The 26,159-nt window shown below is 50.8% G+C and overlaps 1 protein-coding gene across 1 annotated transcript in view; it reads left to right on the forward strand.

Moving 5' to 3' along the window:
• The window catches only part of Cotl1 (coactosin like F-actin binding protein 1), a 35,060-nt gene that overhangs the window by 955 nt on the left and 7,946 nt on the right, over window positions 1-26,159 (forward strand). Inside the window, exon 3 of the mRNA XM_057753729.1 lies at window positions 18,300-18,457. Coding sequence (XP_057609712.1) covers window positions 18,300-18,457 — 158 coding nt within the window. The remainder of the gene's footprint in view (window positions 1-18,299; window positions 18,458-26,159) is intronic.

Here is a 26,159-nt window from a genome sequence, read left to right on the forward strand (position 1 = left end):
ATCTGCTTCCGTACAAGCCTTTAATTTGAAGAGTCCAGAGCCACATGCTAAAGGCGGATGCCTGATGTTGCTCTATGAGGTCTGGAGAAAGTGAAGCTGACTTGGGAGGTCCAAGGGGCCGGTTTCTTGGGGAGTGAATGACCAGTGACTGGGGTGGGGCATGAGGGAAGCCCTGGGGGCTGAAGTGCTGCTCCATGGTTTGGTGTGAAGGATTCATGCAGGTGTGTGACTTACTAAAAGCATCATCACATGGGAAACTGGAGGTTCGTGCGTGTTCCAATCTTCCCCCTGGGGTGTGTGTGTAGCCCATGAAAGAACACATGGCCTAAGCGGCCACAGTCCCTTGCAGAAGCAGACCTTCAGGACACAGCTGATAATGTGATCTTTTAAGGAGCTGGTGTGTAGTGCAGTTCTGCAGAGGCAGGAGGATGGAGAGTTGGGCTGTGCACTCCTGCTCCCCCCAGCAAAAAAAAAAAAAAAAAGAGAGAGCTTTGAATGGGAGACCCTGGGTCCCAGTGTCCCCTGTTGTCTCTAGCTTGGGAACTAACTTCAAACAAAGGCAGGCCACCTGGAAGCTAGGGTGTGGACTCCTGGCCGATGGTTGTGGGTTTGGATCCCGCTGGGGCAGCTTCCCAGCTGGGTGGGTTGGAGACAAGTCCCTGTGGGGGCCACTGTTCCTCATCTGTCATCTCTTAGCGCTGTTGTGGGATTGAATGATCCCAAGTGTGTAAGTGTTCAGTGCAGTGCTTGTCAGAGTCATTGGCTGCAGACAAACAAAAACCAAGCCAAGGTCACGTGACTTCTTTCCTTAACAGCTTTCTTTTTTTCCTTATTCCTTTTTTTTTTTTGCATCTTTTAGCACTGGGTATAGAACTTGCTGGGCGGGCATGCATGCACTCTGCCACTGAGGCACATCTCAGTCTTAAAAATTAAAGTATTTTATTTTGAGACAAGTTCCCACTCAATAGTCCAGGCAGGCCTTGAACTTGATATCTTCCTACTTCTACTTCCTGGTTTGTGTTGAAAGCCAGCTTCGAGAAAACTTGTAAGTTCCAGGATAGGCGTGTGAGGATTAGAATTATTAAGCCAAAGGAATCGAGATATAGGAGAAATGGGAGACAGAAACACAGAACAGCATCGGGAGGGACATTCAGCGAATACTGAATTTGCCTTGTTCAATCTTCCACACGCTTATTATATACTTCATGCCAAAATGGGAGGAGGGAGGCAACAGACTTCATAGCGTGACACAAGAGTAGATTTGAATTCTCTGACCCTTGGTCCAGGCGGAGCGGATCCATTTCAACCCTCAAAGTACTAATTAGCTGTTGTCAACAACTTTGAGAGAGCAAAACCAAGCTCAAACTCTCTGACTTCCAGTCGAGATAGAACAGGCTCACAACTGTGGGCCCTCACGGGCCGGTGCCACCGGCTCTTGAATTACTTTCTGGCCTCAAACTTGCTAGGTAGGTTGGCCTGGAACTCCTGATCCTCCTGCCTCTGCCTCCTAAGTGCTGGGATTGTAGGCTTGCTTCACCATTCTCGGCTGCATAACTTTCTTAATTGAATCATCTTTTGTCTTTAGTTCATCTCAAAGGGCATTTACTTTGTGCTGGGTGGTACTTAGATTTGTGTGCAGTTGTGTGTTCGTGTGTAAGTGTTCTCCCGGCTAAAATGTCTCCTGGAGTTGCTGCTAGACCCTGTGTTCATTGCTTTTGTAAATAATTCACTGAAAATATCACCGGCAGAAAGTGCAACTCAGCGCTGCCGAGCGCAGGCTTCTGGCTCCGCAGCAGGATCTCCGCTGCTCTGACTGCAGTAAATGCCTCCACAGTGGGGCAAGTGCAGGCTCAACTTTCCCCAGAGTTGCTGCACTGTCAGCAGGATTGGCCTCATAGTCTCTGGGGCTGGGTGCTCCGTGCCCACTTCCCTCCTCACCCAGAGCCCATCCCCAGCCATCCTGTCTCTCTGACTATTTTCTCCTCCAGGCTGGAGAAGGTGACAGAGGAAGGCCAAGCATCCTGCTGATGGATTCCTAACTGATGCTCCCGGCTGTTGGACATCCGGCCTGGATGCTGCTTGGGGGACACTTCCTTCCTCTGGTGGGCTGTGGCTTTCTGCTCAGGTCTCGCTGTGCTCACCCTCTATGGGGATGGGATGGCAAGCGTCTGGCGGGTGAGCTAAAAATGCTCTGCAGGCTGCTTGTTGGTCCTTGTGAATGGGCTGTGGGATGGAGGCTGGTCTGCTGCAGCTGCAGTCTGTTTCTCCTCCCAGCCATCTGGTGGACAGTGTACAGATGGTTCTGCTTGCCACGTTTGCTCTCTATTCCTCCCCTGCTGAGTCCTCCTGAGCCAGGGACCTCACCCTCTGTGTTCCTGCTTGTTTTCTTACCTTCCACCATACCTGACCTGTGTGTCAGCCATGCTTCCGGTGAGCTGACTCCTTCCTTCCAAGGACTGCAGATCAAGACCCAGAGAGGTTAAGTGACTTACCTGCCACCACACAGCTAGGAAGAGCAGAGCTGGGACTGGACTCTGAATCCCATTGCTCTGGGTTTTAAGGAAGTGGTTTCGGGTCCTGTTCCTTGTGTGTGGAATGGTTTGCAGATTAGAAGATCATGTTTACTTAACTGTGACGTAGGGGGAGCCTTAAGTCCTCATCAGCTGTCCTGGCAGGATGATGAAAGGCTTTTTTCTTGTTTCCAAGCACCTCAGAGGTGCACAGAGTACAATCCTGCCTTTCTTATGAAATTGTTCTTCTTAATAACTACATAATAATAACCGAATGACTATATAAATATTAGTTAGCAAAGTTACTTTCACCCCTGTAGCTTCCGTCCTGAGACTCTCAGTGGGTGCCTAACCCAGCACACAGTACGTCCACCCATATCTTGCCTGTGATGGCCTCCTGTCGCACTAACCTTAGCCTGGGTCTGTTTGCAGAAGCTGCTCCGTCCATGGGGAGAAGTGGTTGCCATGGTGCTGAGGGGTTCAGGCTGTTCTGGATTCAGATTCATGTTCCTGAAGCAGGCAAGCTGCCCATCTGGTGACCCTTCTGCCACAGTAGAATCAGCAGGAGTGTATACTGAGGGCGTAATAAGTTCTTCAAATGCCAATGAATAGGATTGATGTTTTGTTCGGGGACAGAGGTCATGCAGAAGCAGGGTACCTGCTGAGAGTGGCAGAAAGGGGAGGAGGAGAAGATGGGGAAGAGGTTGAATGTACTAGGGGCTTCTAGGACCCCAGAGCCACGTGGAGTCAGGCAGCATTGCAGCTCCACTCACAGAGGTAGAGGGACCACTTGCCAACCAGAGAGGATACACCACCCATATGACAACTGTAGAGGGAGCCGGGCGATGGTGGCGCACGCCTTTAATCCCAGCACTTGGGAGGCAGAGGTAGGCGGATCTCTGTGAGTTCGAGACCAGCCTGGTCTACAGAGCTAGTTCCAGGACAGGCTCCAAAGCCACAGAGAAACCCTGTCTCGAAAAAACCAAAAAAAAAAAAAAAAAAAAAAAAAAAATGACAACTGTAGAGGGGACTCATAGGTCTGGCCTGGGTGACAGGGCAGAGACTCCAGCTGTCTGGAGTCACATTTTGGTTTTGTACTATACAGACAGCTCAAGAGTCTTTGTGTGTATGCACACATATGTGTGGGTGCATGTGAATGTGTGTGTGCCCAGTCCAGAGGTCAGTGTCAATGTTTCCTTGATCACTCTCTGTTTTAAGATTTGTGTATGTGAGCCGGGCGGTGGTGGCGCATGCCTTTAATCCCAGCACTCGGGAGGCAGAGGCAGGTGGATCTCTGTGAGTTCGAGGCCAGCCTGGTCTTCAAGAGCTAGTTCCAGGATAGGAACCAAAAGCTACAGAGAAACCCTGTCTCGAAAATCAAAAAAAAAAAAAAAAAGATTTGTGTATGTGCGTGCACTTCCATGCATGCATTTGCTGTGGTGCACATGTGGGGACCAGTGGACAGTTTGTGGGAGTCAGTTTTCTCCTCCTGCCACTGGCACTTAGATTCCAGGGATCAAACTCAGGCGGTCAGACTTGAGAACAGGTTCTGTCATCTGCTGAGCCATTTTGCTAGTTTGCCTCCTTGTTCGTTGAGACTGGGATTTATACTGAACCTGGAGCTCGCCTCTAGATGACCAGGGCACCCCAAGGCTACCACACCCAGCTTTTGTATGAGTGCTGGGAATCCAGACTCAGGTTCTCATGCTTGTGTAGGAGACCCAAGACCCTTTATCAACCAAGACCCCCTCCCCCAACTGCACCGCCCAAGATTCTTTTAGGGTATTCAGAAACTCGGTGCAAAGTTGAGGTGCAGACCAGTCAGGAATGTGTCCCCTTTAATTGTGCTGTCGTCAGTCTTCATAGTCATTCATTCTGTGCTCCGGTGGCTACTCTGTAGCCAGGGGACATGTCACAGCATAGAAATTCTTATGCCCAATAGATGTTTCATGGTCTCCCTAGAGGACTGACCATGTGACCAGGGGCCTAGTTTTTGTCTATATTCTTGAAATATTTCTCTATATGTATTTTCTGATCCAAAGTGGGACCAGCCTATGACTGTTGGACCACCCTTCATCCCTGCTGGGGCTGAGGTACCTCCTCCATCTTTATTACCTTCTGGTTTTTGTTTCTGTTTTCTTTTTTACCTCTTTTTCCTGTGGCCCCTTTAAAACGGCTACATAATATTCTCTCTGTCAATTGCAACATTGTCTAACCAGTCCTCCTGATAGACCCAAAGGCTTTGCTGCAAGCCGGTTTTCTTTTGGAAAGAACCCAGGCTTCTGGGAACGAATCCAGCGTTCTGGTGTAGGTTTTAGAGCCTACGGGGAACAGCACAGCTGAAGGATCCAGTCTTCCTCTAGCTGAAGCCTGGCTGTGCTGTGTGACCTTGGGTGAAGCCTGGCTGTGCTGTGTGACCTTGGGCAGGGTCTCCCAGAGTCTGTTTCTGCATCTGTGAGATGAGGATGACTGTGGATGATTAAGTGACCGGATGCAGAAGCGCTGCCTGCAGAAAATAGATGCTCAGTACATTTAAAGCTCCAACATAGCAGCCTTGGGAGGTGCCTGGCCCAGGCAGGTTGAAGTAAACTGGACCTGTAGGGTGGTGCCTGGAGAAGGGAGAGTGTCAACAATGAAGCTTGGTTGGCAGAGGTGATGGGTTAGTGCCAGGGCAGGTGAGACTCCCATGATCCTCTGGTCAGCCCCCAGCAGAATAACCTGAAGCCTCTTTGAGGACACTGTCCTGCATTCTGTCTTTTAGCAGGGAGGGTTGGAGGGAAAATAGCTCTCAGGTGACACATGACCTAGACTTGGCCAATCAGAGCAAGTCATCCCCAGCACACTGATTAGCTCAAGGTTGGGGTCTCACATGATTCCTCAAGCTGATCAGGCCTGCTACTGGGACTGGGGACTTTGGACAGGGCTCTTGGGAAAGAGTCCTTTAATCTTTCTCTGAGATTAAACCTAGGGAGAATAATGAAGGCTTGGAGCTCACAGGACCCGTTTGCCTCAGACAGAGAACCCGTGGACCGTTCAGGCAAAGGTCAGGGTTGGAGACAAGCTGGCATTGCTTACGCCCTTGATCCAGCCATGCTTGAAGCTATTTCTACAGACTGTTCACTGCCCTGAGCCATTTGAATTCTTTTTCTTTCCTTCTGAGATAGGATCTTAAAACTGTAACCAAGGTTGGCCTCAAATTCACTGTTTAGCTTAGGCTGGCCTTGTAGTCTTAAAAATAACCCCCCTTAGTAGCATGATTAAGATATAAGCCACCACTCTGGTAGATTATTTGCCTTCCAGGGTGGTGAGTAGCTTGGCTACTGTTCAGCGCAGTCTCCACTGATGTCCCCCACATTCTGCTGCTGAGTACATGGGCTTTGTGTCAGCTCTTTGGCTTTACGGCTTGGTGAAGTTTGTTCTTGCCTTTGGGTTTGTGGCCATGTTTGCAGGTATAGGCTGGCAGCTCTCTGTCTTCTTCGTGAGTAGTTGACGACCCCTCTCTTGAGAGCAGCTCCTTTAATCTCCACGTTCAGGAGCTGGTGCAGCCTGGACAGCCTTCCTTCTGCTTTCCTGGGTGCTATAAACACCTCCCACCCTCCCCTTCGCAGCTGTATTTTCTTGCTTGCTTTTTTTTTTTTTTTAAAAAAAAAAAAAAAAGACTTTCTCACTGTGGAGTCCTGGATGGCCTGGAACTTGTTATGTAGACCAGGCTAGCCCAAAGTCATAGCAATCCACCTGCTTTTTTCTGCCACCATGCCCAGCCTCTTTGTGCCCCCCCCCCCCAATTTATTTACCTTTTCTGGTATCATCAGAGACCTCAGTCTTCAGAAAAAAGCCCTGCTCCCTCTCTCCGCCCTGCTCTCCTCCCTCTGCCCTGCCCCCTCCCTCCACTCTGTCCCCCTCCTTCCACTCTGTCCCCCTCCCTCCACTCTGTCCCCCTCCCTCCACTCTGTCCCCCTCCCTCCACTTTTTTCCCTTCTCTCTGTCCTGTCCACTCTTTCCTCCCTGTCCCCTTCCTCTGCTCAGCTAGTTGGGGCGTCTTCACTACCCTTTCTTCCTTCTGTCCCTTCTCCTTCCTGCCTGTCAGTCTGAATGCCCTCAGGGTTCCTCCCCTTGTGGTGGCCTTGTCTCACTTTTACTGAATAAGGCCTTTGAACTGACTTGAGCCCTGTCCTTGACCCCATGACCTAGTCTTCCGGCTGCGGGTGACTTTCTGAGTTCACTTTGGTGCCACACCCCCTCCCCCATGGCACTCTTGTGGCTTTTGTCGGGAAGGCTCTTGTGCTGAGAATGACCTGGAAGGCCCTTCAGGACAGGCAAGCTAGCTAGCACAACACACCGCTGTCTTCACTGGTGCCTAGATCCTGGCACACGTGGGGTCTTTTCCTATCTAAAAGGGACTCAAAACAACTTGTAGGCAGCATTATCTCCATTTTGCTGCGAAGAGCCTGCCCATTTCCTTCACCATGTGCGGTGGCCAGCGGAAGGTCGGCCCCTGCAGCCCCACCCCTCTCTTCCTCAGACCTTGTGGGAAGTCTTCCTGCCTCCCCTGTCGTCTTCCTTTCTGCTTTCCAGGAGAGCTCCTGTACGTTAGTTAAGGCCCAGGATTAATGTCACCCTTGTCCTAATGGTATTGGCCACATATATAGATAACATATACTCGTGTGTGTGTGTGTGTGTGTGTATCCACCCCTCCACTCCCCCATGAGTGTGTTGTTCCCTTGAGTGGCCTGAGTCATGGCTTCTCCTGTAACTGCTTGCTCTCCAGCCTTCCGTTTCCACTTCAAGAAGGAAACCCCATGCTGCCTGACCTCTAATCTCTATTCCACGTGAGCTGTGTGACCTTGGCAAGTCATCTAGCTTCTCTGTGCCCAGTGTGTCCCTCAAAAGAGCTAGCCTCAGCTCAGGCTGGTCTAAACCTGTAGCCTCAGCCACTTTCTGCCCAGCCAGCCTGCTCAGTTTTCTCCTGGGCAGTTTTAAATTAGCTGAGTGCAGGCCAGGGGTTTGGGGGAGTAGACCCGGGAAGCAGGGATGAGAGTGTAGGTTGGGTGGGGCAGAAGGGAGGAGAAGCAGTAAAGTCAGTTGGTGAAGGTGTAGGAACCCCAAATGGCACTCTGCTGGGACCCTTGAGGATCCGCTAGGAAGCTGGAGTACACTTCTACTGGCTTATGCCTCCGCTTCTTTGGCTGAGAGGTGTCTTTAGACTTAGGGCTGCATGGCCCGAGGCTGCATCTTTGTGGAGTCAAGCAGTCAGAAGTTTCGTGGACAGGCTGCAAGTAGAGTAGCCCAGTGTTCTGGAGGCCAGCACTCCTTGGAGCAAGAGGCAATACCGAAGGCCACGCCCACACACACTTTACTATCCCTGCTGGGATCTGAGCCTAGGACAGAAGCCTGGTCTGTGTGATGTGTTGTGTTGGGAGCACACAGGAGTGCATGGGCAGCACCACAGCCCCTATTGCCTAGGTTGTCCCCAGCCATGTCTGAGGACTGAGCCTGCACAGGAAGCCCCGCTGTCCCTTTCTGAAGTGATAGCCTAGTAACCAGTGCAGAGCAAATGGCCCCTGTCAGCGTCCCTGACTACGTGACTGCTTTGGCCCGGTGCCAGGCATCTTCCTGCAACCCTGTGTCCCAGAGTGCCTCTTCCCACTTACTTTCAGAGTCGGCTGGCGGCCTCAGAGCGTCAGTCCCCAGAGGCCTGTTTCCGAGAGTGGGCTTTTATATTGCCTTTTAATATTTATATCATCGCTACGCTTCGGAATTAACTTGCAGGAGATCTGGTGTGTGTGTGTGGGGGCAGTCCTGAGAGTTGAACCTGGGGGCTCGTGTGTGCGTGCAGGGAAGTGTTACCGCAGAGCTGCAGCCCCAGCCTGCTTCTTCCTCTTTTCATTCAGTCTTGTCAAGTTACCCAGGATGGTTTTGAAGTTAGACTTCTCCTGTCTCAGCCTTCCTGGTAACTGAGTTGACAGGCCTGCCCTAGCGGGCCTGGCTTGTTTATTGTTTATTTCTATGGAGGCAGGGTCTAGGCAGCGCTGGCTGGCCTGGGACTCATGGTCTCACACCACTTCTAGGCTCTGATAGGGTTTCCAGCTTTGCTGCTCTCCCATCGATCCTCTTGCACTCACTGTTGTTTGATTTTTGTCTTCTATTATTTCTGCTTGTCCTTGCCAATAGTGAGCAAATCGATAGTATTAGTAAGAACAGTGGCTAATGGTGACCTTCCTGGGCCCTTGGCTCTGTGCTTTTCTTCTTTCTCATGCCAGCTCCTGGTCCTGACCCTGCTACCTCCCTTTTCCCCATTTAGGACCTGCTGATAGCATTTAGCTAAGCCAGTACCCCAGGGTCATCCCTCATCCAGTCCTCCACCAAGTTACATTGGTAGAGTCCCCTTTGCCATGTGAGGTTACCGCCACAGGTTCTGACAGATAAGAAATTTTAAAAAATAAAATCAAATAAAGTTTAAATTGCAAAGAAAGAGGGGAGCCCCCCAAGATGGCAAAGGATAGTGATAAAGTGAGGCCATGATGGGGAGTGGTAGGATCCAGCTGGAGCAGCCCAAGTCATAATGGGAAACTGGGGTCCTCCAGCCGCACACCCTGTGGCCCTGCTTGTTGTTGGTCCCCAGGGTGGGTTCTGCCTGTCCAGAGACCTGTATCCCCTGGGACTGGCTCTGAGGCTTTAGGTGCGTCCTCCAGCACCCAGCCTATTGTGTAGCTCCACAGTCTCTGTTGCACCCTGTGGTTGCCATGGTTACCATTGGTGTTCTTGTCTTCGTTACCATCTCACTGGCTCCTTCCTTCCCTCCCATTTTTTAGCATAGTCTCTCCACGTGGCACAGGCTAGCCTTAGGCCCACAATCCTCCTGCCTCAGCCATTAGAATATCGTAATGACAGGTGTGAGCCTTTATGCTGAGCTTGTCTGGCCCCTTGAAAAACTTGCCATGTGTCAGGACAGTTCAAGGGCTCATTTCTGTCACCTGAGTCCATTGAGGACAGTGTTACTGCCTGGAGACTGAGAGGGGACTTCTCCACATCCCCTTGGCTCCTGTGTGATCTTGCTCAGTGATGGACGAAGGGGGCATGCCCCCCACCTCACAGCCTCACCCAGGCCAGCAGCTGTGTGTGTGTGTATGCTTCAACCACTCCATACCCTTTGGTGTCAGGCCAGTGTGCAAATGCTGGCAGCTGCTTGGTGGCCCCTGAGATCTCTCTGCATCTCCTGCTTGTTCCCTGGGAATAGAAGTCACACCGACAGTTCCCTGGGGGAATGGCACCTCCCACGGCACTAAAACAGTTGACACTAAGAACTGAAAGCTCTCGAGACCACAGAAGTGACTGACTGTTCAAGGCTCTTCCTGAGAGTGTGCCGTGTACCAGACACCAGCTGGGCCCTGGGACTAATAAGAACATGATGCAGCCTTCCAGGCTCTGGCTCTACTGGTAGAGTGCTTGCCTAGGGTACAGGAGACTGTGAGTTCAGTTCTCCTCTCAGCACAAACCAGATATAGTGGTGCCTGTCGTCGTAATCCAGTCATTCAATCGCTTGGGAGGAGAATCAGGAGTTCAAGGTCATCCTTGACCACACAGTTCCAAGACCAGCCTGGGATACAGGAGACCTTCTGTGGACCAGTTTAGCTTTTAAGTACGACCCCCATCCATGAGGCCTTCCTTGATCACAGCCCCCAGGAAGAGCCAATTTCCTTCTTCCTTTGATGTTTCAGTAACAGCCAAGTAACAGCTGTCCGGGTGGTACTCTTAGTTCGATTGTGTCTTATTCAGTAGTCCCCAAATCACAGGTTGGCTGCATGCTTGTTCAGTGACTGCTTAGCAGAGCCACGAAGAGCAAATCCAAGAATACAAATCAGTGCTTGCAATGGTAGAGGTGCTCCAGCAGTCACACTGGCCCTAGGGTGCTTTGCTTAGATGTTGCCCAGCACTTGATCTTCTTTAGAGGAGAAGGAAAAGGACTGCTGAGAGCAAACGCCTGTGCTTTGTGCTGGGGAAAGCCTGGGGCTGCCTGGGGCCATCTGCAGTTTGACCTCTGGGTCAGCTTGTTCCCTGGGGCCATTTGGGCTGTGGTATTCACCCCTAGGCATGACTCCACCACTAAGCCATAACCAAGCCCTGTTTTTTTTTTTTATGTTATTTTTATTTTATTTTTTTGGAGACAGGGTTTCACTGTGATTTTAAAGCCTGTCCTAGAACTAGCTCTTGTAGACGAGGCTGGCCTGGCCTCAAACTCAGAGATCCTCCTGCCTCTGCCTCCCAAGTGCTGGGATTAAAGGTGCGTGACCACCACCAGGCTGCTTTTCAATTTTAAATAAATCCCATTAAATTGACCAGATGGGTCTTAAGCTTGCAATCCTTCTGCCTCAGTCTCCTGAGAAGCTAGGGATATAGTATAATAATTGCCAAGTGTGCAGAAAGCCTTGGGTTTCACTCCCAGCACAATATAAACTAGGTTTATGTCTTAATCCTGGGATTCAGGAGGTAGAGGCAGGAGGATCAGAAGTTCAAGGTCATTCTGGCTACAAATGAGTTTGAGGTGATAGGAATCCCTGTCTTTAAAAATGTGTGTGTGTGTGTGCGCGCGCGCGCATGTGCGCGCACGCCTTTGGGACCAGAGGGTGCTAGTGCATTTGTTTTGTCCTGGATAACCAGGGGCTGCTATGTGCTCATGAACAGAGAGGCCATGTGTTACCTAGCAATTTTAGGTCCGCCTGTGGTTCCCACCTTTTGGCCTCATCCATCTATCCGAATGTCCATCCAACTATCAATCATTCATGCATCCACCCATTCACCCACCCATCCATACATTCATTTCTTCATTCATTTGTTCATGTTCTGGTGCTAGGGATAGAGTATATGTATACTATGTGTATGTATATTATATGTAAAGTATATATACAATGTGTATCTATCCTACACTATACTCACAGAATATGGTGAGGGCTGAGGGGAGGAGAGGAGGTGTGCCTTCAGTAGTACAGCTTTTGTCATATGAATGTGGGTTATGCCAGCCTCCTTCCCCTGTGATGGAAAGAGATCCTTATCCCCTTCGGGGCAGTGCCCTCTGCATGGCCCTACAGGAGCCAGGATGCCATGCCTGTGTCCAGCGCCTGCCTCTGGGCTTTGGCAGGATGTCAAAGTTCTTTCCTCTTCCTCCCAGCTTCCTGGAGTTGGAGCACTCTCCATCTCCGTGCCGTCTCCTCCCCTCCACCCTTCATCCCCCATCACTCCCCCCTCCACAACTGCTGCCTCCTCCCCTCCAGCCTGCACTCCACCCCCACCCTTCACCTGGGCTGCATCCTCTTCTCCTCACCCTGCATCTCCCTCACTCCCCCACCCCAGCTGCAGCCTCCTCTTCTCCAGCCTACATTCCCCTCACTTCCCTACCCCAACTGCAGCTCCTCCCCAGCATATACCGCCCCCTCCCCATCCCGGAGGCAATCTCCTCCCTGCTAGTCTGCAGCCTTCTCTCCAGCCTGCAGGCTCCTCCCTTGAGAAGATGACTGCTCAGCTCTTTAGTGTGGGGGTGGTTTCCCCTTTCTGTGCTTTGTTTGCACAACTTCTCAGGCTGTGAGGAAGGTCAGCAGTCGTGTGAGCTGATGGGGCTCTGGGCCGCATCCTTCTGCTTTCTCCTTTCTCCTTTTGTCTTGCTCTGAAGTTCAGCTTCAGGGCAGAGATGCCAAAAACCATTCTCTTTTTCTCTCCTTTCTGTTGGCCCATGGTTCATTTATGCACTGCCTGTGCCTCCCTGGCACGGGGACATGAGAACTGGACGGATGGTTCTCATGTTTAAAAGATGCCAGGTTTGGTGGGTCACTTCTACAATGACAGCACTTGGGAGGCTGAGGCAGGAGCATTGCTGCAAGTTTGCAGCTAGTTTGGGCTATGTAATGAGTTCCAGGGAAGCCCTGGCTGAAGAGTGAGGCTCTCGATCAAAGGATAAGGGCATTTTCAGAGCCCCTCCCGTGTGCAGCTTTATTTTCGCTCATTCATATTTCTGTTTGTTCTACACATAGTGTGTGTCATACATGATGAGGGGAGTCCCTGAAAGCTCCTTGAGTGTTAGGGAGTGGTATGGAGTGGTATATGGCAGCTCCTTGGTTCCAAAGCTTTAGGCCAGGCTTTGGGGAATAGCAGGAGACTTTTGCAAGAAGACAGGGCCTTGGTCAGTGTGGGAGGACTCTGGTGAGAGGTGGAGGGAGAGGGGATGAGTCAACCTAAGAGTCCACTGAGAGACTTTGAATTTGGTGGGAGGGGAGATCAGTATGCACGGTCAGTGGTCAGCGGTCAGTGGTCAGCATGCTGGGGATGCTATGTTCTCTAGGAGACATCATTGAAGCAACCTGTCTTTGTAGATTGCAGAAATTCTGACTTCCCTCTGTGATCCATTTTCCCATCCCCCTTTATGGTCATTTTGTCCTTTGTTGTCACTCTGTCCCCGCCCAGCATCCTTATTGCTGTCCCCGCCCAGCATCCCCTGTCTGAACCCCAGCTGGCTCTCTTCTTCCTTACTCCTGCTAGGGACTCCATCCTTGCTTGCCTCATTGCCTGAATCCTTCCCTCTTTCTAGACTAGAAGGGAGCCTGAAAGGGCAGGCACAGGTGGGAAGAAAGTAGATATGGGGAGGGGGCACAGGTAGGGAGAGGGCACATTTGGTGATAAGACAGGAGAATGGTGGTGGAGGCTATCATGAAGAGAAGGGACATGAGAGGAAAACAGGCAGAGGCAGCAGTAACCTGATGGAGCACCACTCAGACAGTGCCCAGGATCAGATAGTGTCCTGGGTCAGGCAGTGCCCAGGGCCAGGAAGTGAATGCCCTGGGTCAGGCAGTGCCCTGGGTCAGGCAGTGCCCAGGGCCAGGAAGTGAATGCCCTGGGTCAGGCAGTGCCCTGGGTCAGGAAGTGAATGCCCTGGGTCAGGCAGTGCCCTGGGTCAGGCAGTGCCCTGGGTCAGGAAGTGCCCAGGGTCAGGCAATGTCCTGGGTCAGGTAGTGCCCTGGGTCAGATGGGCAGTGCACTGAGCATGTCCACTGGCTCCCTGCTATTGTTCTGGGCTGCTCAGTAGATGAGCCTGGAGCCTTGCAAGCAGGAGCCCGAATTGACTGTTCACCTGTTCCCACAGTTTTCTTAGAGATCAGCCTGTGAGGAGATGCAGGCCAAGGTTTTCTGGGTAGGGTCTAGTTAACCCGGTGGCTTTCCTGAGGAAAGCTCTCTGGATATGAGGAGGGTATCACAGTTCCTGAATTGGAGATGGAGTGTCCTGTGCAATCACCCTGGGCCTGGCATACCTGGGGAGGGTACAGAACTAGTGCCAACCCTCCAGCACTGGCCTGGTCTCATCTTGCTCTCAGCGATGTCCCTTGTGAAATGGGATTAAAGTGGATTTGTAATGCATGCCCTGGTCATCAGGACAAAGGCTTCTTGACACAGTAGGTGAGCAGTGAGGTATTCTGAAGCGAGTCTGGATTCCCTATGACACTGGTCAGTGGCCCCTTTTCCTGATGTGGCTTTAAAGGGCAGGGTGAGTCTCAGGGACAGTCCTGTCACCTTTGATGGTTGTGTCTCTGATCCTGCAGAGGGTCATGTGGTAAAGGGGGACGAGGCCCTGCAGAAGACTTGGCCTGATCACTTCCTTAAAATGAGGGGGATGTGGGGCAGGAGGAGGGGTGGGGCTGAGCTCTGAGGACTTCTGCTTTTCCACACTGGAGCTCTCTCGTCCCATCTCTTGTGCCCACCAGCTGCAGTGTGCCATCCCTATACTGGAGCCCTCCATGCCCACCTTACCTTATTCTTTCCCTAGTGGCTCTCAAGCTTTGGCCCATCAGAGTCACCCCAGGGGCTTATTCAAGCTCAACTCCTGAGCCATCCCCCAGAGTTCCCAGTTCATCCGCGCACACATCCTTTGGGTTTCTGTGTGTCGAAAGGCTGGGACTATGCCATCATTGAGAACCACGGTTCTAGACTACAGTAGGAAAGCAAGTTCTAGTTCCTCACCTAAGTCTCTCCGGGAACAGAGTATCACTGAGGGGATGCCAGCAGGCCCAGACGCCAGCCTTCTGGCTAGTTTGCCATCTTATCATGTGTGTGTACACATGTGCACACATGGAGGAGTTCACCCTGCTTTTCAGTCACCTGCTGTCTGTGCTTCTGTTTGAGAAGTGGGTAGCTTTTGGGCGTGGACTCTGACAGCTTCTGAGCCCTCATGTTTGGAGAAAGGAGTGGATGTGGACTTCCCCAAAGGGCCGCCTGCTCTCCCAAGCTTTCAGAGTGACAGGGACAGTCCAGGGCTTTGAAGAAGTGGTAAAAATGCTGCTGGGACCCACAGGCCTTCTGGCCGGCCTCAGCTGACATCCTGTCTGGCCAGGTCTCTAGTGTCCAGCACTTGTAAGTGCAGTGTCACTCGGATTTCCGAAAATGTGCCTGTCAGCAGTCTTCCATATGCGGCTGCCTCCCTCCCCCGTGGTTGTTTAAATGAAGTCAGTATGGGGTTCTGGAAGGTTCCCAGTGCCTTTGGGGGGGTGGGTGTGACTTACTTTCTGTTCATAAGCTAGTCTTTAGAACACAAGTTTTAGTGGATGTTTGCTAGGGAATTTCAAAGGAAATCAAGGGGCTGGCAGGATGGCTCAGTGGGTGATTGCCACACAAATTCTGACAACCTAAGTTCCATCCCCAGAACTACATAAAGGTGGAAAGAGAGTGAACTGACTCTGACCTCTATATGCATACCCCACATTACTTACATACATTTCATAATAAGAAATACAATTAAATAAAAATTTAAAAAGAGCTGGATGGTGGTGGCGCATGCCTTTAATTCCAGCACTTGGAAGGCAGAGGCAGGTGGATCTCCGTGAGTTCAAGGCCAGCTTGGTCTACAGAGCAAGTGCCAGGACCGGCTCCAAAGCTACACAGAGAAACCCTGTCTCAAAAGTCAAAAAAGAAAAAAAATTCAAAAACACCGTGGTGGCTGGGGTGACTGGAGTATCTGAAATGGGTGAGAGATAGACTTGAGAGGGCCACCTTGTGAAAGTCCCCTGTGGTGCGGGAAATCTGACCCACACTCTGGGAGGGTGGACAGGAGGAGAGGCAGGCAGGGAGAGCTGATGCCTCTGGAAGGCTCTGCACTTGGCTGAATGGAGAGTGAGGTCAGGGGCTCCAGCCACTGCCCCACACAGAGCCTTTGGCAGCGACCCACAGTCGCTGTGCCCGAGAGTCCTCATTGGCACTGTAGAACTGGGAAGCCGTTGCTGTGGAAACAGACACTGGTGGTTTTTTGTGTGAAAGCTGGTAGGGAGGTGACTGGGATGGGTGCCTGCCTTCCCTATAGGCCAAGGGTGAAATTCAGTCAAACTTCTCAGTGCTGGTTACTGGGACACAGTGCCTACAACACTGCCCATGCTCCCGCCCGTCTCATGCTGGGAAATGCGCTCAGCTACTCATGTCCCCTTTGCGTCAGCCACAAGGCCTGTGTCCCTGTAACCTAGCAGCCTTCATATTCAAGAGTTCAAAGTTAACCCCAGGCCACACAGCAGCACTCTGGCAGCCCTGCACCAGGACAGTAGCTTCAGATGAAAGTTCTGTCTGGTGGGCCACCTAGGTCTGTAGTGCAAATGTCCCCTCTTTCCAGACGATGGGCAGAGTGTGGAGCTGCCATTTTGGAAGCAGGTCTGATGTCCACCAGATGATGGGTAGATAATAATACCGTGGAATGTTCTGGGTCTGGAGGGAGTCATAGAAATAAAGGGTGTTTCGGAGCTAGCTTGCTCAGTGAAGTGCTTGAGGCCCTGTGTTCCATTCCCAGAGCCCGCATCAAGCCTGCATGGTGCCATGCACTTGTCATCCCAGCACTGGGGAGGCAGAGACAGGAGCATCCTTGGAGATCACTGGCTGGCCAGCCTAGCACACTTGCTCTGTTTCAGGCCAGTGGGAGACAGACAGACAGCACCTGAAACTGCGCCTGGGGTTATACTCTGACCACCACGCACACACACACACACACGCACACATTTACACACACACAGGTGCACAGCACACAAGTGAACCTGGAGAACACAGTGATTTATTTATGGGAGAACTTGGTCCCCCATGTGTGATGTGATATCACTCCTGTCACTGCTTAGATCAGTGATCTCAGCAAATACAGAGACAGACAGGTTTAGTGGTTGCCCGGGCCTGTGTGAGCATGGGAGTAGTTGTTCCTGGGTCTGAGTTTCCTTTTTGGTTGATGAGAACGTTCTGAAATTAGGCTATGATGATGGCTGCACAGTTGTATCCTTTAAAGTTTTTAAATGTGTGTGCGCATACTTGAGCGCACTGTTTTCCCAGTGACATTTTTATTAAGTTTCCAACTGTCAGACATTTGGATTTTGAAGAAAAAAATAAAAGATGTAGACTATTCCTACAATAGCGTCATGCAAGTACAAACTGCGTGGGCTGGCGAGAGCTCAGTGGGTAAAGGCGCGTGCCACCAGGCCTGGCAGGCTGAGTTCAACCCCTGGAACCGACACGGTGAACGGAGAGAACAGACTTGGCAAAGTTGTTCTCTGACCTCTGACCCCTGTCCTCTGTCTTCTGTCCATTGAACATTGCCTTCACGAATAGCCTCCTGCCCCCCGCAAGTGGACAGGTGGTTCTGTCCCTGGGGGACAGCTGAGAGTGTGGCAGTGTTTTTGCCTGTCACAACTTGGATGCTCTGGTCTTTAGTGGTGGAGGCCGGGGGTATTGTGTACACCCTGTAAATCATGGCACACCTGCACCACAGTGACTTACACCAGTGACTTAGCTAGTCCTACATCTCCTTTTCTTCCCTTCCCTTTTCTTTTTTCTTTTCTTTTGTTCCCCCCAACAGTTTTTTGAGATGGTTTCTGTCCCAGAACTCACTCTGTAGACAAGACTGGGCCCAAACTCACAGAGATCCGCCTGCCTCTGCCTCCTGAGTGCTGGGGTTAAAAGCATATACTACCACTGCCTCTCATATGAAGTGTGGGGAGCGGACAGTGGAAGATGGAACTTGGTGAGGCTGTGCTTGGCGTGGGTTTTGGGAGAGACTGCAGAGTAACTATAGAACTCTAACGTAGCTCAGTGGAGCAACTACCCAAGGAATTTCCTTGAAAATGAGCAAGCATGGCATAAGCAGCCTAAGTCGCCTGACTTTCCAGCTGGACGATGTCATGGATTTCACTGTCCTGTCGTAGGCACCCTTGCTTGCTTTGGCTCTTGTCTCTCCAGACTGGCTTTCCCATTCCGGGTAGAACCTTAAAGGTGATTTGGCAACTTTGGTTTTCTGAGACAGTACCTCCTATAGGCCAAGCTGGCCTTGAATTTCTGAGCCTCCTGCCTCCACCTCCCAAATGCTGGGGCTGCAGGCATGAGCTACCTTCCCTGGTTTAGGAGGTGCTGGGGGATTGAACCCAGAGCCTCAGGCACACTAGGCGAGCCCTCTACCCACTGAGCTGCATTCCCAGCCTGAAGTGGTGACTGTCTATCTCAAAATAACATTCGTGTTTTGAGTCTTGGCCCATGAAGGTCATAGAGGTGATAGCCAGGGAGGCCTGAGCACAAATCCCAGCATTCCTCCAGCTATTGTCTCACCATCAATTGTCACATGACCAGGCTATGCCTCCACTTCCCCTCTGTGAAGCAGGCATCGGAGAGGATGCTGCCGAGGTCTGTGGGTACACACTTGTTTCCGCCTTCTTACTGGGCACACCCGTGGCCTCTCCCCAGGGAGATGGTGTCAGGGGATCCTTACTGAGTACCATGTTCTCTTTGTTTTGGCTACAGATGACGTCCGGCTGTTTGCCTTTGTGCGCTTTACCACCGGTGACGCCATGAGCAAGAGGTCCAAGTTTGCCCTCATCACGTGGATAGGGGAGGACGTGAGTGGGCTGCAGCGAGCCAAGACAGGGACCGACAAGACGCTGGTGAAGGAGGTGGTCCAGGTAATGTGGTCTGCTGTGTGTCCGCAAGGATCACCTTCCAGTTGGGATGGGGGTGTGGGGTGGACTCTGCCACCTTGACCACCACACATAAAAACATAGCGGCTGGAATCCAGCTCTTCACAGCCAGCAGCCCACGGAGAAGGGGGCTGAGAAGATGACCAGAATGGAGACCTCTGCCTGTCCCAGTGTGGATGGCTCCCAGCAGTGGCCATGGGGACCTAGGGGAGTGGATGTGATCCTTTCCAGGACAGCATCTGGCACAGGGACACGTTTACACTTGCTCGGTGCGCGTTCACCTGATGATGGGGCATGTTGTCACAGTTTGGTAACTAAAGAACAACGGTAGCAGTGTCCACAGTATCGTACATGGTGAGGTTGTTTGTGGGTTTGGGTGAGGAGCCACCCGAAGAAAGGGAAATCTGAATTTGTATTGGTGAAGCAAGATGAGCATGCAGAAGGATTTCCCAAAGCCTAGAGGCCAGAGGCCTTCCTTCTTTTAGTTTATCCGAACTGCTATTTCAGACCAGAGTAGATGTGGCTAGCCCTTCAATCCTTCAGGCTGGCTGTTGCTCAGGGCCAACTGACATGTGCAAAGAAAAGCAGTAGAGCAGGGCAGTGGTGGCTCACACCTTTAATCCCAGCACTCAGGAGGCAGAGGCAGGCAGATCTCTGAGTTCGAGGCCAGCCTGGTCTACAGAGCGAGTTCCAGGACAGCCAGAGCTGTTACAGAGAGAAACCCTGTCTCAAAAAAAAAAAAAAAAAAAAAAAAAAAAAGGAAAGGAAGGAAAGAAAGAGACAATGGGACTGGAGAGATGGCTCACTGATTAAGAGTGTTTGACTGCATTTCCAGAGAGCTCACAAATTCTCTGCCCCTGGAGCCCAGGGGGTCTGACACCCTCTTCTGGACTCCATGGTCACTGTATGTGTGTGATGCACAGACATACATGTAAGCAAAATATCCATACACATAAAATGAAACAAAAACAAACTAAAGATGTGGTACTTTCCCTTGGCTTCCTTGGCTCCCTGACTAATACTCCGGCTGCCTTTAAAAAGTATTCTTTTGAGACAGGGTGTTTTAGGATTGCTATTGTTGTGAGGAAACACCATGATGGGAAGAAGTTGAGAGGAAAAGCTTTATTTATTTGGCTTACACTTCTATGTCACTGTTATCACTGGAGGAAGTCAGGACAGGAACTCATACAGGACAGGAACCTAGAAGCAGGAGCTGATGCAGAGGCCATGGAGGGGTACTGCTTACCGACTTGCTCCTCATGGCTTGCTCAGCCTGCTTTCTTATAGAATCCAGGACCACCAGTCCAGGGATGGTGCCACCTACAATGGGCTGGGCATCCCCTATCAATGACCAATTAAGAAAATGTCCTATAGGCTTTCATACAGCTGGATTTTATGGAGACATAGTCTCAATTGAGGCTTCCTCCTCTGTGATGACTATAGCTTATGACAAGCTGTCATAAAACTACCCAGCACACAGGCTCTCTCTGCTATATAGCTCTGGCTGTCCTGGGACTCACAGAGATTTCCTTGTCTCTGCCTCCTGAGTGCTGGAGCCTGACCATACCCAGCTTTTTCCTTTCCCTTTGAGTTCTAAGGATTAAAGTGAGGTCCTTATGTGAGCATCTTACTGCCTGAGCAGCTTGCAGCCCCTGCTGGATGGCCTCTGTAGAACCCTAGGAGGGATTCCAGGGCTTATAAGCGTAAGGGTCAGCTTTATTGCATTTAAAGTGGGTTTTTAATTAATTCTGTTGCATTTGTGTGTATGTGTGTGTGCCCCATGTGCAACACCGAGTGTATGTGCACAGCACTACAGAGTCCGTTCTGTCCTTCTGTCTTTCCTTGTGTTTACACACACACGTGCAACACCGAGTGTATGTGCACAGCACTACAGAGTCCGTTCTGTTCTTCTGTCTTTCCTTGTGTTTACACACGCACGTGCAACACCGAGTGTATGTGCACAGCACTACAGAGTGTGTTCTCTCTGTCTTTCCTTGACCTCCAGAGATCAAATTCATCGGATTCACCTCAAGCACCTTTACCCCCTGAGTTATCTGCTGGTTCCATTATTATCTCATTTTAATTTAATTTTGTTGAGATAGGGCCTCATTCTGTAGCCCAGTCTGCCCTCAGACTTCTGCCTCTGGGTTTGAGTGTGACAGTTGAGCCACCAGACATGACTAGACTGTTGTTCATTTAGTTGTTTATTGCATGCTTGTTTTGTGGTGCTGAGGTTCCAGCCAGGGCCAAGCTGCAGTCCCAGCCTCGGGTTTCTGCGAACTCTGAATGGTTACACTGACCAAGTAGAGCTGTAAGTGGGGGTGACTTGGGGACCTGGGTTCTCTGGTGGCAGCCTTCATGGTGGGAATACTGGTTTTCAGTCATGGATTTGCAGGCTCTGAGAAGTTGAAGTAAAGTGGAATTGGCTGGCTCTTCACAGGGGGAGGTAAGGGCACCAGGGAATCATGGCTGGATCCAGGCTCAGGGAGCTTTCATCTCCAGTTTGTTCTCTTTCTCTCTGGGTTTGGCCACCCTCTGCCCAGCAGAAGGAACATCCAGACTTCAGTGACCCTTCAAGGTCTGGACCCCAGAAGAGAGAGGCTGCTACCTCTGTGATAGTCGGGTCCCTTCAAAGAACCCTGCCTGCCATCTGGGGGTGGGGCTGGAGCTTTATGATTTGAGCTACCCTGAGGTTCCGTCCAGTTCAGAGGCATGATGGGAGTTGAGGTATGCTGGTGTCACTCAGATGAGGAGCTGGGATTCCTGACCAGATGGAGGTGCGTGCCTGTAACCTCAGCACCATAGTGTGGAGGCAGGAGGATTGGGGATTGAGGCCCACTTGGGACTGGAAGTCAGAAAGGTCACTGAAAGGTCCATGCCTGGGAAAACTAGACAAAAGTCCCCTTCTCCACCAGCCGCAGGGCAGAAGAGGCTGCAGGAAGCTGGGCTGAGTTGACTGCCCTGAGTTGGGGAATGTGCTGAGCGGACAGACAGCTCCCTGGCTGAGATCACCCTGCCGCACTGTTGTCTGCCCATTGTTCTGGTGCCTCTGCAGGCTTGTGGGGACAATGTGGTGGCCAGCAGGGGAGACTTCCCGGTGCCAGGCCAGGCTGCCTCACATCAGAGAGTGGATCAGGCCTGCCTTGCAAAACGCTCTCATGCACTCTTGTTTTTTTGTATTAATTTATTGAGTTTAAAAATATTCTGTTGTGTGTGTGATATGCGGGTGTGTGCGTGCATGTGGAGGTCAGAGGCAACGTCGTGGAGTCTCTTTCCTTTTACTATGTAGGTTTTGGGGACTGGGATCAAATTCAGGTTGCAGGTTTAGCAGCAAGCTCCTTTATCTGCCAAGCCATCTTACTTACTTACCAAAGGGAAACCATGTTGAAGGTGGGGCGTCATCTGAAACAGTGTGGAGCCTGGGCTGGCTTTGTTCAAGGAGAGGTCCAGCACGCACACGAAGCTGCTTCAACCAAAAGACTGTGCTGTGCCAGCCGTGGCTTGCTGCCCCTCACTAGACTCTAGACCTACTCCTAGCCCATGGTCAGCGTGCCTGGGTGTGGCACTTGCCAGCTGCCTAGCAGCCATGCCCAACGCAGAACCATGGAACTCCTGCTTGCCAGCTCCCTGAAGGTGGGAAGCCTCCCCATGGTGTTCCAAGCCTGGGTGTGTGTTCTGAGGCTTTGCCTGCCTCCTTCCTGGTACCTCTCCATTTTCTGTCTTCTGGTTGTCTCTACAAAGTCCCTTTCAGAACAGGCCTGCACCACACACGGTTGTGCCTGTGTGGCCCCTAGGCTCAGTAGCCAGGTCCTGCTCTGTGAGTGCCCACCACAGACATGAGTCTAATGCCAGTCATGTGCCTTCTTTCTCTTGTGGACCTCAGCCAGCCTTGGCCAGAAGCTCCCGAAGATCATGTTTCTGGCCCCTCACCTCCCTGTTTCCCTGTTTCCTCTTCTGAGCAATGGGATTTCAGTCTATGGGGAGTGCTAGTACATAGTATTGAGACAGGTCTTAAACTCACTATGCAGTTGAGGTGTCCTTGGGCTCCTGAAATTCCTGCCTCTACCTCCCTAAGTGGCGAGGTTATAGGTGTGTGCCGCTGCACCGTTTATCCTGTGCCGAGATGGAACCAGGGGTCTGCGCATGCGGGGCAAGCATTCTACCAATTAAGCGAGCCCTGTTTACTTATGTATTCATTTTCTGTTGAATTATGAACACATCTGGTATTTGCTGACAGTGAACATCTTTGAGGCTAAGTGTTGTCATTTTAAAACAATTCTGTTTACTGATTCTTTGGATGAAATTTCCAAGCATGCGTGTGGCTGGGAACAAGAAATTATATGCTTTCTCTTTCTCTCTTTGTGGTTCTGGAGACCCAGGGTCTCTCACGTGTTGGGTGAGAGTTTTGTTACATAGCTGGTTCCCCAGCCGTGGGCAGTTTTGATTAGTCAGAAGATGAAGACCCAGCCTGGATTTGACCTCTACCCAGTTAGCTGACCAATAGGTAGGGACTGCTTGGGCTCTGGATGAAGAAGGGTTCTGAAGTTGAGTGTTGACGGAGAAGGTGCCACGATTGATTTGTGATGTCTGCCACAGACATGGTAGCAGAGAATGGAGTATGTCTGCTACCACTTTCTCTTCCCTGAACTAGATAGGGTCAGAGGTCACAGCACATGAGGTCAGGGCTTTGGTGAACATCTGAGAGACAGAGGAGCAGGTCCTAGGCAGTTTTTCATATACTAAAGAGATGGCTATGAAGGGGGATGTTTTCCTGTACCAGGCTTTTTCTTTCTTTCTTTTTTTCTCATTCTTTCTTTTTGGTTTGTCCAGACAGGGTTTCTCTGTCTAGCTTTGGAGACTGTCTGTCTCCAAACTAGCTAGTCCTGGAACTAGCTCTGTAGGCCAGGTTGGCCTCAAACTCACAGAGATCTGCCTGCCTCTGCCTCCTGAGTGCTGGGATTAAAGGCGTGTGCCATCACCGCCTGGTTCCAGGCTTTTTCTTTTGGGCCACCAGCCAGCTCCCCAAATCATGACACAGAGACTTCTTACTAGTTTTCAATGCTCGGCCTAGCTTAACTCTTTTCTAACTAACTCCTTTTTTTTTTTTAAATTGAATTTTATTGAGCTCTACATTTTTCTCTTCTCCCCTCCCTGCCTCTCCCCTCCCCTTCATCCCTCTCCGAAGGTCCCCATGCTCCCAGTTTACTCAGGAAATCTTGTCTTTTTCTACTTCCCATGTAGATTAGATCCATGCATGCCTTTCTTAGAGTCCTCATTGTTGTCTAGGTTCTCTGGGATTGCGATTTGTAGGTTGGTTTTCTTTGTTTTATGTTTAAAAACCACTTATGAGTGAGTACATATGATAATTATCTTTCTGGGTCTGGGTTACCTCACTCAAAATGATGTTTTCTAGCTCCATCCATTTGCCTGCAAGTTTCAAGATGTCTGACTAACTCTTTTAACTTAGATTAACCGGTTTCTTTTTGTCTATTTTTTGCCTCGGGGATTTTTACCTTTTCTTACTTTTCTGCTCTTTCCAAGTCTGGCTGGCTGACAGCTGCCTGCAGTGTGTTTGTCATTCTCTCCTTCCTTCTTCTTGAGCTTAGAGTACCCCCTCATCCTTTCTCCTGCCTTGCTATTGGCCATTCAGTTTTTTATTAGACCAATCAGGTGCCTTAGGCAGGCAAGGTGAAACAGATACAGCATAGCTTTATATAATTAAACACAGTGTAAACAAATGGAACACATCTCTGCCCAGTTATAAGAATATTCCACAACATTTTCCCAGTATGGGATCAACTGCCCTGAGTTGGTTTGGTCCACACCAGCGCACAGCAGGATCTGGGGACATCTGTCTGCTCGCATTCTGTCTTGCTAGATCATGACGTGCCCACCTGTGGTGTGCCCTTGGTTCTCTCCCTGAGCAGGAGGGGGATCTTTGTAATCAAAGCTGTCGGAAACTTGACCTTCTGATCCATCTGTTGCCTTCATCCTTCTCCGATGAGTCATGCCTGCTTTAAGAACCTGCTCTTTTTGAGTAAATTATACCTTGCTGGTCAGGTTTTAAGGACTTGGTCTTTCAGACATTTGAATAGGTGTGGGAGGGCCCAGAGCGGGCAGGAGAGCTGACAGTGGAGTGCCAGCAGCCGCTGTGAGCTTCCATTTCTTTCTGCTTAGCCTCCTGCGAAGTTGTCCTTTCTCCCGGCAGAAGGGGCTGTTGGGGACTAATTGCCTTTATTCTGCACTCAGATGTCTTTGGCTTAGAATTCTTGGGGGAATTCCAGTTGGTGAAAGGCATTGATTGTGGCCAGCAGGTGACTGACTTGTCCACGCCCTGCCGCAGCTCATGCATGTGGCAGAGACTCTCCACCCTGTATAGTGGATATTTTTATGGGTTCCGGATGTTCCCAAAGCCTAGAACAAGGCTGAGATGTTATGTTGGTTCCCCATGAATTCTGGTGTCCATGGTGGGACATTGTCACCATCTTTATCTTCATGCTCTCGAGACATAGGCAGACCCCTGGATGGCTGGTGAACATGGCTGGGAGACCCCCTTTTCTCCTTCTCCTCTTTCACAGAATGGAGAACAGGGCCAGAGCCACTGAATACTGAGTTTGGGGCCTCCTGGAGCCCCTGCTCCTCTTCTCTTAGAGAGAGCTACAGCATTGGAATTTGGCCTCCCAGGGTATGGGCAAGTGATGGCTATAGTGAGTATTAAGCTAGCATAGGTATCAGGGAACAGTGAGTGGCATTGTTCTGCTTGGCTTTTGGTATAATGGCAGCCATCTCTCTTCCCTAGCAGGCTTGCAACTTCTCTGCAGCTCTCCCAACCCAGCTTTGGGGATTGCCACTGGGTTGGTGGACATAACCAGCATCTTCCATGTTTACCCAGAGGAAGCCCCAGGGCTGCCCTTCATTGAAAATAAACTCTGGGGAACAAGGAAAGGGCTCAGCCACTAAACCCTAAGCTCCCCTGAAGCCTTGAGGCTGAAGGGAAAGCTACATCGCTCACAAGTCAGCTGAGGGCCAGTCAGCACTTGTCCAGTGCTGGGCGCACCCAGCAAACATGCAGGCTCAGTGCAGACTCCAAGACCCTCATTACGGCCTCAGCATGTGGCATTGTTTCTCTTCCTGTTTGCGGAGGAGGAACTAAGGCTCGGGAGGGCCAGGCTGCTGCCGAGCATGGAGCAGCTTAAACTAAATCCTGTTTCCAGTCTGCTTTAGCAAGAAAACTGGGTTTAAGCCAGGCAGTTGGAAGTCCTTCAAAAAAGAGTCGGGGGCTGGGGATCTAGCTCACTGGGTCCACAGCACCACATAAACCAGGCACTGTAATCACATCTGTAATCACAACACCAGAGAGGTGGAAAGTCTGAAGTTCAGGGTCATTCTTGGCTACCAGCAAGTTCAAGGTCAGCCTAGGGGTGAATAGGAGGTGCGCAGACAATTTAAAATCAAGGATAGGAGAATACTTGCATGCATTCTTTTTTTTTGTTTTGTTTTTGTTTTTGTTTTGTTTTTTCGAGACAGGGTTTCTCTGTAGCTTTGGAGCCTGTCCTGGAACTCCCTTTGTAGACCAGGCTGGTCTCGAACTCACGGAGATCAGCCTGCCTCTGCCTCTTGAGTGCTGGGATTAAAGGCGTGAGCCACCACCGCCCGGCTTGCATGCATTCTTAACATACTTAATTTA

This window comes from Chionomys nivalis, chromosome 21 (genome assembly GCF_950005125.1).
Source record: "Chionomys nivalis chromosome 21, mChiNiv1.1, whole genome shotgun sequence".
Lineage (NCBI taxonomy): Eukaryota > Metazoa > Chordata > Mammalia > Rodentia > Cricetidae > Chionomys > Chionomys nivalis.